The 13,325-nt window shown below is 45.6% G+C and overlaps 1 protein-coding gene across 1 annotated transcript in view; it reads right to left on the bottom strand.

The window, feature by feature from the left end:
- LOC308308692 (N-acylneuraminate cytidylyltransferase-like) overlaps positions 1–12,170 on the bottom strand; it is a 24,359-nt gene extending 12,189 nt beyond the window's left edge. The window contains exons 1-2 of the mRNA XM_080754137.1: positions 11,695–12,170; positions 10,794–10,936 (exon numbers count right to left, since the gene is read on the bottom strand). Of these exons, the coding sequence (XP_080610263.1) occupies positions 10,794–10,936; positions 11,695–11,954 (403 nt within the window). The 5' untranslated portion in view covers positions 11,955–12,170. The remainder of the gene's footprint in view (positions 1–10,793; positions 10,937–11,694) is intronic.
- Positions 12,171–13,325: the final 1,155 nt, after the last annotated feature.

Below are 13,325 nucleotides of genomic sequence, written 5' to 3'. Positions count from 1 at the left end.
TCTAACCCTAACCTTAACCCTAACCCCAACTCTAACCCTAACCCTAACCCTAACCCTAACCCTAACCCTAACCTGCCGACACTGAGTAGCTAACCTGCCGACGCTGTTGAAAACGAGCGCTCCTTCCCTTAGCAAGCGTAGAGTTTCTAAACTCGCGTCCCTTCCCTTAGCAAGCGTAGAGTTTCGATCGCGGCGCTCCTTCCCTTAGCAAGCGTAGAGTTTCTAAACTCTCGTCCCTTCCCTTAGCAAGCGTAGAGTTTCGATCGCGGACTTCCCAGGTCGCTGAATTACGACCGAGATCGCGCAAAACCTCCAGAACCGGGACCTACGACCTCCAAGTCGTGGCCTAAGTCGCGACCAGGCCGTAGGTCGTTTGTATCAGCGGCTCTTGCTGCAGATGCGTGACAACGTGTGTGTGCTAAAATATGTTCTGTGTGTAAATCACGTCACTGTGACTGCAACGGACTACTGTATAAAGGAGACTGCTTCGTGTCTCCTGTTCTGTCTGAGTTGTTTTTTTAGTTGAGTTGTTGCAGCTATCCCCGGCCCGTTAGGGGTCGGGGATGGACCTGTTTGTACTTAGTGCAATTTCTGCACCACTTGTTCCTCTACTTAGAGAGAGTTTGACTCTGTTTAGTTGAGTACTTATATAGTACTTCTTTTGTTAATTTTCATCGCCAATTTCTGTATTGGTGAGCTTATAATTTGTAACTGTTTTTATTTCACTAAAGCTTTTTATTCACTTTTGCTTGGTGTCTGTCTGAATTCATTTTCAAGAGTTAACAACTTTTTAAAGGTTTGACTTTCTCTCCTTCCCTACGGGGAAGGCTGCACTCATGGGAGGAAGGTTTTGAACACCTTCAAGCACTCGAAACCATCTCCTGGCTGTGGGACTGATTGAGACTTTTGGTAAGATTCAACAAGAGTATTAGGTTAAAAGTCTTTTCACCCTATCAGAAGCCAACTCAGCGCGTGCTGAGCTGGTGGGCGAGCTTGACAGATAAAGCACAAATCTCCAAAACCCCTAACCGGATGAACTGATGTTCACTCTGGACGGTTTGTGCTAATAAGTTGAGCTGCGTCTCTCCCGAGCCCTTGGCGAGAGAAGCTACAAGTTCAGACTCACACTTTACACTGTCTTTGTGGTTTTGCATTCTCCATTCAGACCTAAGGTCTACATTTCTAAAGTAAGGTGCATATCTTGGTCTCTAAAATAAATAGTCGCTGTAGAAAGTAATAATATTCACCAGTTAAAGAGGGTCTCATTGATAGCTCAGCTTTCATTCAGAGAAGTGTATTTATGTTAGTGTTAAATATGTATATGTATATGTGTAATAGTAGGTTTACACAAGCAAGGAAGGTTATTAAAACTGTTTGTGAACTTAGTACACCTACATAGGTTTACACAAATGGGAAATTGTTTGTGAACTTAAAGGTGTAGTGACAGTGTTTCATTTTAAAAAGATCCGGTAACTTCTTGGGCTTAGGACCTGGGAAGGGTTCCGGGCGGCGTGAGGAGTACTTTAAAAGGTGGAAGAGTACTCAGTAACTCAAGCTCATTACATGGCGTCCCTGGGTGGATATTGATTGATTATTGATTATTGATTAGTAATTGATTAATTAAATTCGTGTCCACTGCCACATAAAGAATAGCCGAGAGACCCTTGGAATATAGTTATTTACTACGGAAGTAAAGGATAGTTAATATTATCAAGGCTTAAGTGTCTTTATTCACAAAACTCCCCAGAGCGTCGGAGATTTTGAACAGAGTGAAGTGGAGGTCTGTAAGCGCAGCAGACGGCCAGTAATCGGTATCTCCATCAGGAACTAGATAAAATAGCAGTTGAGAACATCTAATAATATTATAACGACTTTGCGACCAACCTAAGTTATTTGGGCATGGACTCCGCCAATCCCACCGCCGCAGACAACGCTCCCTCGGGAGCGGTCGGCGGGGCGAGCCCACATCGGCTCAGCTTAGGTTGGAGAACTCGGTAATAGTACATATTGACCAAGTTCGCAAGACCAGGTGAGCACTGAGAAATGGCCGAAGCTTCGGGTTGTAAACCCCTAGTTAGGAATGGAGAGGTTACGCCAGGCATGGGGCAGGTAACTGTTGGTTCTCGTAAGGAGATGCCCTTTGCCTTGGAGTTGCCAGACATGAAGTGTTGATCTGTGTAGCGCCAGGACGGTCCCCTCCAACTGGGGACAGTGGAGTTGGAAAGAGTGCCAGCGCCTGGTTAGGCGTATCCTATGGTGTGGTGAAGTTGGCCAGGGAAGGCTTCATGCAAGCCTCTCATTCGCCCTGGTGGCGAGGCCTTTACCTTTGGCCCCAAGGAGGGGCCCAGGGGATGTTGAGCATTGGTTTGCCCGCGGTGCTACGTCCTGTATGGACTGCATCGTCCTGGCAGCCTATCCTGTTATGGCCGCTGAAGCTGTGGTCAGATGTTCTTGCTCATGGTTGGGCATTGCCCTGGCCGAATGCAAATGCCAGAGGGGGTGTTAGGGGTCCTGACTGTGACCCCAAGAATATGGCCCCCTGTCCTTTTAATCCATATGCACTATTTGTACTGCATAGAGAGAGAAATACATGCTTTTGCACACTGCTGACAAAGCTGCTCTGTGTTCATGCATCCAGCTAGACAAGGTGGCCTTGAACTAGGGTGACACCTCAACACAGCTGGCCGGCACTAATGAGCTCTTATCTCTTATCTCTCAACGGGAGATATATTTCCCGTGGGAAGAGAGAGGAGGAACCCGGAGGGAGGGGCACCCCCTCCCTAGGGAGGAGCTATGGCCTGAGGCTCTGCATATAAGGAGCTCCTCAGGCAAGCTCTCGTCACAAACGTCTGCTGACCATCATATGGGACACTTCTCAAACCTTCCTATTCTTTGTGGAGAATTGGAACCTGACGACGACCTAGACATGGCCAGCGAAGGACAAGAGCAGATCATCTCCATTTGCCTGGACGACATGGATGATGACAATCTTCTTGCTAATAACTCTGGAGATACAGGCTGTCCAGGCTGTGTCAGCGGCTGCCCAGCCTGTCCAGATGAGCACATTATTGATTTGCATAATAGCAAACACCCGGAGAACCAGATCTCTGGATATCTCCCAGAGGAAGATCGGAGTGGTGCCTCCACCCCGGCTCCAGTGGATCAACCAGCGGAGTCCTCTGTGCCCATTGCGGGTGCTGTCTGGAAGGTGGTGTTTCCCTCACTTCTGGGGGACCTCGCTGACGATGAAGACTACGAGATGCCCAGGATGCAGCTATATGGCATCAAAGGCAACAAGATCAACGACGATGCCCTGAAGGTTCCTCAAGTTTGGGAGCAGATCGCGGGCATCAGACGAGGACACCTGTCCAACAGAGAGCCGTTCCTGACACCTACTTGGGAAGACTACGTGTTACTGAAAGGCCACTCCATCAAGAGATTGGTGAACTATTCCCGCCTGATAGGAGACAACTGGCGCTCTATCGTGCCTGCATGTGTAACCATCTACAGGGTGATGGTGAGTTCTCTGCGTTACCAGGCGGGCCAAGTGTGGGCCACCATTGAAACTCAGGGATCAGGGCAGAATCGCTTTGGTTGCCTGGAAGCCATTTTGGGAACTCGCATAGTTCGAGGAAAATGGGAGAATGGACAAACAGGAATCCGGGATGCCTACCGAGATCCTGCCATATACCCATCTGATGCTGTCGCAGCTGCCATTGAGGCGAAAGCACGAGAGGGGAGCCAGGGTGCCAAAGGGGGTGTTAGGGGCCCTGGGGCTCCGGCCCGGGACCCCAAGAAAGTGGCACCCAGGCCCTTCAAGCCGTACCAGCATGACAACCGCCACAAGGACCGTCAGCACCAGGAGAAGCGCAGAGGGTCTGTGGGATCAGAGAGACAGCCATCTCCAACTCCTGCTGTTGCTGACAAGGCTGACCGCCAAGCCATGCCGCCACCTCCATCTCCACCAGTTGCCCAGGTGCCCGTGGGCATGCCACAACTTGCATATTATCCAATGCAAGCAATACAACCCCTATATCCAAACCCAGGCTGCCCCCAGCCAGCTCCAGCCCCAGCTCCCACTCCACCTGTGACCTCTGCCCCCCAGGAGGGCAAGAGTGGGAAGCGAAAGGAGAAACGACACTACACTTCTCGCCGCTAGAAGAAGAAGCCAAGTAAAGTTATGTCCTGATATAATCCTTATATGTTAGTGTGGAAAAAGGGCATAAATATATATTGAAATACTTGGTTTAGTAGTATAAAATGCATATATACATTGTTGTTTGTGTAGAAAAGTTCTCATCATTTTATAATACATGAGAAGTAGGTTTTTAGTCAAAAGAGCTGCTGTTTTTCTCATATACTGTATGTAATGTGTGTTTGCAACAAACATGGGACATTCTCACAAGCACGAAAGTATGCCTTGGCACACTGCCAACACAGCTGCATCTACAAGACGCTCTCTGTCTGGGAAACCAACCTGGGACTGAGCGTGAGTGAGACAGGTGCCCGTCCCTCCCTAACGTTCGGGCCGTGCTGTTATCTCTTATCCGAGATAAGAGATATGACATCCTGGGGGAGAGCGTGTTTCCCAGAGACTTCTGAGACTAGGGCGGACACTCCCCAATCTCGAATGAATAGGGGAGTCCTAGCCTCACCTTGACCGTCTCCATTGCGTCAGGCTGTGCATGAGAGGGCATGTACGTGCACAGATGCGTGACAACGTGTGTGTGCTAAAATATGTTCTGTGTGTAAATCACGTCACTGTGACTGCAACGGACTACTGTATAAAGGAGACTGCTTCGTGTCTCCTGTTCTGTCTGAGTTGTTTTTTTAGTTGAGTTGTTGCAGCTATCCCCGGCCCGTTAGGGGTCGGGGATGGACCTGTTTGTACTTAGTGCAATTTCTGCACCACTTGTTCCTCTACTTAGAGAGAGTTTGACTCTGTTTAGTTGAGTACTTATATAGTACTTCTTTTGTTAATTTTCATCGCCAATTTCTGTATTGGTGAGCTTATAATTTGTAACTGTTTTTATTTCACTAAAGCTTTTTATTCACTTTTGCTTGGTGTCTGTCTGAATTCATTTTCAAGAGTTAACAACTTTTTAAAGGTTTGACTTTCTCTCCTTCCCTACGGGGAAGGCTGCACTCATGGGAGGAAGGTTTTGAACACCTTCAAGCACTCGAAACCATCTCCTGGCTGTGGGACTGATTGAGACTTTTGGTAAGATTCAACAAGAGTATTAGGTTAAAAGTCTTTTCACCCTATCAGAAGCCAACTCAGCGCGTGCTGAGCTGGTGGGCGAGCTTGACAGATAAAGCACAAATCTCCAAAACCCCTAACCGGATGAACTGATGTTCACTCTGGACGGTTTGTGCTAATAAGTTGAGCTGCGTCTCTCCCGAGCCCTTGGCGAGAGAAGCTACAAGTTCAGACTCACACTTTACACTGTCTTTGTGGTTTTGCATTCTCCATTCAGACCTAAGGTCTACATTTCTAAAGTAAGGTGCATATCTTGGTCTCTAAAATAAATAGTCGCTGTAGAAAGTAATAATATTCACCAGTTAAAGAGGGTCTCATTGATAGCTCAGCTTTCATTCAGAGAAGTGTATTTATGTTAGTGTTAAATATGTATATGTATATGTGTAATAGTAGGTTTACACAAGCAAGGAAGGTTATTAAAACTGTTTGTGAACTTAGTACACCTACATAGGTTTACACAAATGGGAAATTGTTTGTGAACTTAAAGGTGTAGTGACAGTGTTTCATTTTAAAAAGATCCGGTAACTTCTTGGGCTTAGGACCTGGGAAGGGTTCCGGGCGGCGTGAGGAGTACTTTAAAAGGTGGAAGAGTACTCAGTAACTCAAGCTCATTACACTGGGCTTTGAGAATTCAGTGTATGAATAACAGTGGTTGCTGAGTGTAAATGCATTTTGAGGAAAAGAAAGATTATACCATTTGTTCGAAAAGTGCACCCTGTGTATATATATATATATATGTAACGGAGATGATCTGAACTTCCCCACCCGGCTTCGTACCCAGGTCTCCCACGCGAAAGTCCAATAACTTAACCACTAGACCAAAGAGACATCTTTTGTGATCTGGGGGAGATACTAGACTTTTGAGGCTTCAAGGCTGGGGCTGCCTTTACCATTTTCAGGTCTACAAGCTCACAACGCGTCGCGGCGCGAGCTTGTAGATCGGCTATTTTACAAGATTGATCAATGATATTTTCTACAAGCTCACAACGCGTTGCGCGAGGCTACTAAATGGTAAATGGTGCATTTATATAGCGATTTTATCCAAAGCGCTTTTATATAGATTGTGCATTACATTCACCCATTCACGCACACATTCATACACCGGTGGCAGAGGAAACCATGCAAGGCAGTGAAGGCCCAACCTACTCAAGGCAAACTTCAAATAAAGTCTTCAATCAATCAATCAAAACCAGGAGCAACTAGGGGTTCAGAGTCTTGCCCAAGGACTCTTCGACATTAACTCAGGGGGAACCCGGATTCGAACTGGGAACCCTTCGGGAACCCTTCGTGTTCTAATAACGGTTTCTCCACCCCTGAGCTATGCAGCCCCTGCTACTTAGTTCTGACAAAGCCAAAATAGCAGATCTACAAGCTCACGTTGTGTTAGTGATAGGCAATCTCGTTCATTTCAGTGAACGGATCATTTCACGTTCCCCTGTGTTCTATTTGTCTGTCATTCAATGTTATATGAGATACTTCAATGGTTTCCAGTGGAAATAAGCTTAGGCTTTTCATGGATCACCAGTGAACTGTACCGTCATGAAACTGTACCTTTTCCTATGCAAACTTCTAATAAAGTCTTCAATCAATCAATCAATCAAACCCCCCTGCCAGCCAGGGGGGGAGGGGCGGGAGGGGACGGGTGAACCACGTAGGCTAGGGGTTTGAACATTTCATTTCATTTCATTTATTTTTGTTTCGCACATGTAGTGTACATTACAGTTATATTATATTTATACTCAGAATTTCAATATTTTACAGTACACACACATGAACGAAAAGGAGCAAGCAGAAGAATAAATTCTTATAAATACCTGCCCCCTATTCAAAAAAATATATATAATGATCGGCATATACAGCCTGCATGTTCATGCCTTCATTGCCTTGAGAAGTGTAAAAACAACAAAAGCAAAAAAACAACGATGCTGCCACCTAGCAGTCAGATGAACATATTACGTCTCAGGACATAGTCATGACAAACAATCTATTTTGTCTTTGAATGAATGTCATCACATTCATAGTCTATAGTCATTGTCTAATACAGTTAGAATAAAAAGAATAGCTAGGTTGACGCGATACTTGACCCTCGTCAACCATGCGGTTTTTATACAAGTTTGTATAAAAAAAACGTGCGATTGAATTCAACAGGATCAATAGTCTCAATAGCTCTGGTCCATAGCGTTAGCGATAACAGCGTGCAGTGCTGTGCTACAATGATTATTATGCTATTCAGTCAGTTAGTAAACTTTTTGGTTACCACCGCGCTCCCTTTAGATCAACATGTAGGAGGAGAATGGATCGCACACAGTGAAGAAGCACACACTGAAGAAGGCTTACAGTCGAAACGTTTGTTTCTCATCCATGCAAATGCAAGAATAAAGAAAACATCAACTCTTGCCACTGTGCGATCCATCCTCCTTCTACATTCAGTCAGTTAGAAACCCACTTGTGTTTAGTAGTGTACCTGACTGTATCCATATGCATGCGTGAGGAACCAGCTTCAACGGCCGTAGCGTAGATGATATCCGAGCTGATCGTGAAATCCACAGACGAGCAAAATTCCGGGGGTCCGCAGCCAACTACGGGCAGGTATTCCGACACATAAAACTAACCCTAACCCCCAAGTTGGCCCAACCCTAACCTCAGTGACCGGCGAACACGAGCACGACGCCTTGGTTCTTCAACAAGCAATCTGTTCACACGCAGTGCCCAGGGGTGGGGGCTGCTGCTGCCACAGTGGCGTCAGTTCAGCAAAAGCTAAGGTATGGCAACATGACTGGTGTCTTGCATGCACGGTTGCGTGCCCTCATGCGCATGCAAGACAACAGTCATGTTGCCATACCTTAGCAACAGACACAATGAAAAGTACATTTTATTATTTCCCCTGTAGCCAAGGGATGGCAGCTGCCATAACTTGCCATACCCAATTGACACCTCTCATACCAAATTGACACCTCTGGCTGTCAGAGCCGAAAGCCGTGCTGTGCTGCGTGCACCACAGAAATCAACCATACATTTGTATAATATACAATAAAAGGCAGAGAAATGGGCAGTTATCCTTGATAAATGATATAGGATTCTAAGTGATCACTTGCTCACTGGATGTCCTAGGCACATGGACAACATCGCAAAACAACGGATCTTTGTCAGATTAAAGATCAAAATGTGATTTTTCCAAAAAAAAAAAAAAAAAAAAAAAAACCGAACATGTTCGGTTTTTGTATTTCTTAATACGTTTTTTTAAACCGAAAATGTTCGGTTTTGGCACTAGATGAGTTAAGAGGTGAGGTCTAGCTCATCAGATGCCAAACCAGTTTAATGGAATGGCATGGCATCAGAGAGAGAGAGAGAGAGAGAGAGAGAGAGAGAATATTTGTGGTTCAGTTGAAAAGTAGCAGTGGTTCAGTTGAAATCCAGCTAGAGGGGTCCAGGGACACCCAGAGGTCCTTGAGGGGGTTCCAGGCTGTCCCCAGCAAATTAGTTAATATAGCATCAAAACCACTTAAAATACTTTGGGAGAGTGTTTTCTGCTGGTGTTTCAGTCCGAGTGTATCAAAGGGTGCGTTCGGAAATGCGCACTGGGTCTGGTTAGGGTTAGGTTTAGGCATAGTTTTACTGAGGTTAGGGTTAGGGTTGGGTTTAGGCATAATTTTACTGAGGTTAGGGTTAGGATTAGGGTGGGGTTTAGGCACTCACTACACTGAGCACACACCCGGTGCGCATTTACGAAAGCACCCTTTGATACACTCGGACTGAAACACGAGCAGAAAACACTCTACCAAAATACTTTACCCCTATAGATAGATATAGCAGAGAATTGCTCAGATCTGCTTTGTATTTATTAATTTTAAACATTTTAACAACCCTAATGTTTAGTAGTGTACCTGACTGTATCCATATGCATGCGTGAGGAACCAGCTTCAACGGCCGTAGCGTAGATGATATCCGAGCTGATCGTGAAATCCACAGACGAGCAAAATTCCGGGGGTCCGCAGCCAACTACGGGCAGGTATTCCGACACATAAAACTAACCCTAACCCCCAAGTTGGCCCAACCCTAACCTCAGTGACCGGCGAACACGAGCACGACGCCTTGGTTCTTCAACAAGCAATCTGTTCACACGCAGTGCCCAGGGGTGGGGGCTGCTGCTGCCACAGTGGCGTCAGTTCAGCAAAAGCTAAGGTATGGCAACATGACTGGTGTCTTGCATGCACGGTTGCGTGCCCTCATGCGCATGCAAGACAACAGTCATGTTGCCATACCTTAGCAACAGACACAATGAAAAGTACATTTTATTATTTCCCCTGTAGCCAAGGGATGGCAGCTGCCATAACTTGCCATACCCAATTGACACCTCTCATACCAAATTGACACCTCTGGCTGTCAGAGCCGAAAGCCGTGCTGTGCTGCGTGCACCACAGAAATCAACCATACATTTGTATAATATACAATAAAAGGCAGAGAAATGGGCAGTTATCCTTGATAAATGATATAGGATTCTAAGTGATCACTTGCTCACTGGATGTCCTAGGCACATGGACAACATCGCAAAACAACGGATCTTTGTCAGATTAAAGATCAAAATGTGATTTTTCCAAAAAAAAAAAAAAAAAAAAAAAAAACCGAACATGTTCGGTTTTTGTATTTCTTAATACGTTTTTTTAAACCGAAAATGTTCGGTTTTGGCACTAGATGAGTTAAGAGGTGAGGTCTAGCTCATCAGATGCCAAACCAGTTTAATGGAATGGCATGGCATCAGAGAGAGAGAGAGAGAGAGAGAGAGAGAGAGAATATTTGTGGTTCAGTTGAAAAGTAGCAGTGGTTCAGTTGAAATCCAGCTAGAGGGGTCCAGGGACACCCAGAGGTCCTTGAGGGGGTTCCAGGCTGTCCCCAGCAAATTAGTTAATATAGCATCAAAACCACTTAAAATACTTTGGGAGAGTGTTTTCTGCTGGTGTTTCAGTCCGAGTGTATCAAAGGGTGCGTTCGGAAATGCGCACTGGGTCTGGTTAGGGTTAGGTTTAGGCATAGTTTTACTGAGGTTAGGGTTAGGGTTGGGTTTAGGCATAATTTTACTGAGGTTAGGGTTAGGATTAGGGTGGGGTTTAGGCACTCACTACACTGAGCACACACCCGGTGCGCATTTACGAAAGCACCCTTTGATACACTCGGACTGAAACACGAGCAGAAAACACTCTACCAAAATACTTTACCCCTATAGATAGATATAGCAGAGAATTGCTCAGATCTGCTTTGTATTTATTAATTTTAAACATTTTAACAACCCTAATCTTGTTAGGGGGTCACTGTCTCTCACACATTATTTTCAGAAGGGGCTCTGCAGTGGCTCAGGAGGAGGTAGAGCGGCCGCTTGGGAACCGGAACCATAATAATTTGGGGATCTTTGAAATGGAAAGGTTTTAAGCGTGCGCGCACGTGTGTGTGTGTGTGTGTGTGTGTGTGTGTGTCTGTGTGTGTGTGTGTGTGTGTGTGTGTGTGTGTGTGTGTGTGTCTCTGTGTGCACATACTGTACCTGGATTGAGCCTGACAAACTCCTGAATGGTCTCCAGTGAACTGGAGGAGTCTCTGGACACTTCAGGGCTCCTACGGTGGACCTTGGCTCCCCAGGCCTTGGCTACCTTCTCTATCTCTTCGTGGTCCGTTGACACCCACACACTATGAAACATATGTATTTTAATGAATGGATTTTTAGCAATACAACTAATTAATTATGAGCACATTAAAGTTAGGAAATGGTGAAGTACATTAAGCAGTGTGTTCATGTGTGGGTCCAGACAGTAACGATGCAGTGAACAATTTTTAAGCGAACAATGCATTTGTAACTCAAATTTTGCCCCTGGAACTAAATATTTTGAGATGGGGGTCCGTGGCCAAATACATATCATTTTGGGGGTCCTTCACATGAAAAAGTTTGAGCACCACTGACATAGAAAGATAGTTTTTTCAATCTTAGAAGGATTTAAAAAATTCAAAGACTTGCACAAAGTTTCACAATCTACAAGCTCGCAGCGTGGTAGATCTGCTATTTTTCAATAGTTAAAGCACAAAATAATGCGTAATAAATAATGCGTTCCCAGTCTAAATGGGTTAAACCCCCTCCCCCTATGAAGAACATGAGGGGGCAGGGGGCCCACAGTGAATGCTTGTACCCAGGGCCCAGAATTTGGTGCGACACCCCTGTTAACAGACTGCAACAAATGTAATCGACCACTTCCTGGAATCCAAACTGTGGGCTTTCTGAGCCTATAATAATGTAGGCAGGGCAGGCCTACGTGTTTTTAAACAGGATTCCGTGTGTGCATTGTTGGAATTTAAAATCAATCCCCTCACACTCACAGTCACGTTCTGTTAAAGTTAAACTTACAATGCAATAATAATGTAATGTGTAATAATCCAGTAAATTAAGTGCTAACCTGTCGAACATCTTGGAGTCCACAGCAGCCCTCAGCACCCATCCGATGAGGGGGACACCGGCCAGCATCTTGATGTTCTTCAGGGGAATGCCCTTGCTTCCCCCCCTGGCCAGCACCAGGGCAGCGATGTGTCTCTTGCCGTTGTGTCCGCCTTTAGCGTGCTTGTGCTGGGGCTGGGAGGAGGAGAGCACCCCGTCCTCCTCCTCCTCCTCCTCCGGGACTCCCTCCATGCGCGGGTGGCTGCGTTTTCTAGCAGCCATACTGGTTCACTACCGTTATAAACAGATAGTTACCAGGCTGGTTCACTCACTGTAAAACTACTGCTACTGCTGCTACTAAAGACCTTCAAAGATCTATCCATGCAACATTGTTTATAACACACTGCGATGGATCCGGACTCCGGGGGTGGAATGCGTGCATCACATTCCTTATTTTCTAGTTTGAAAGAAATGCAGTCAGGAAGACAGAAAGCCGCAACCCCCGGGTCGCAGCTGTAGTACGTGTTCGTGTCCCGTAATGATCGCTGTAGCTGCGCAAAACCAAACGTCATTACTAGTAGCCCTGCCCCTGAAACATGACGGTCGTTGATAATCTGACGTACGACCGTCATGGATGAGGATTCACCTCGGTTGGCGGACGCGAATTGATTCGCCTATACAAACTACACAAGCATTCGAATTTCACAAACAAAGTGCTTTATAAAGTCACAACGAGTTATAAATCTTGGCCGGCATTGTATAATTACTGGCCGGCATTGTGTTCTTTAATAAGAAGCCTTTTTATCTGATCGCTTTGTGTTTTCCCGTGCGTTTCCTGGCGTTCCCCATGCGCACCAACGCCATCTATTCAACACTGAGATGTGGGCGTGGCCTTGCCAAAATAGGCCCGGAAATGCATGGGAAAACAGAAAACGATCGGATAAAAAGGCTTCTTATTGAAGAACACAAAGCCGGGCAAGATGTATAACTGGTTGTGACTTTATAAAGCACTTTGTTTGTGAAATTTTAATGTTTGTGTAGTTTGTATAGGCGAATCAATTCGCGTCCTCCAACCGAGGTGAATCCTCATCCATGACCGTCGTACGTCAGATTATCAACGACGGTCATGTTTCAGGGCTAACGTCATTAGATGGGGGAAATCGGCCGTAAATTCTGCAAACATAATCAAAATCTACAAAGTAACTTGTAACTAAAGTTTTCAAATAATTGTAGTGGAAGTGGAGTAAAAGTACAATATTTGGATCCGAGATGTAAAAGTATTGGACATTAGAAATACTCAGTGATGATAGCTAGGCTTATAATAAAAATTTACGGTAAACTTGTGAATGGTGATCATGTGATTGAAACACACATACGCACGCACGCACGCACGCGAGCACGCACACACGTACACGCGCGCGCGCGCACACACACACACACACACACACACACACACACACACACACACACACACACACACAATCACATTGCTTGCTAACCCAATATGCTGTAGAAATCAGTGGTTCTCACACGTTTTAATACCAGGCCAGGGGCCCCAAAATGTAGGCTATTTGGATTTTATACTGATTTTTGCCAGGGCAGGGGAGGTTTATAATAATTATGTGGGTTTGAGTAATCCTAGATCAATGGATT

Source organism: Nannobrachium achirus (assembly GCF_963921795.1).
Source record: "Nannobrachium achirus genome assembly, chromosome: 23".
NCBI classification, from domain to species: Eukaryota; Metazoa; Chordata; class Actinopteri; order Myctophiformes; family Myctophidae; genus Nannobrachium; species Nannobrachium achirus.
This window is presented reverse-complemented; position numbering and strand designations above follow the sequence as displayed.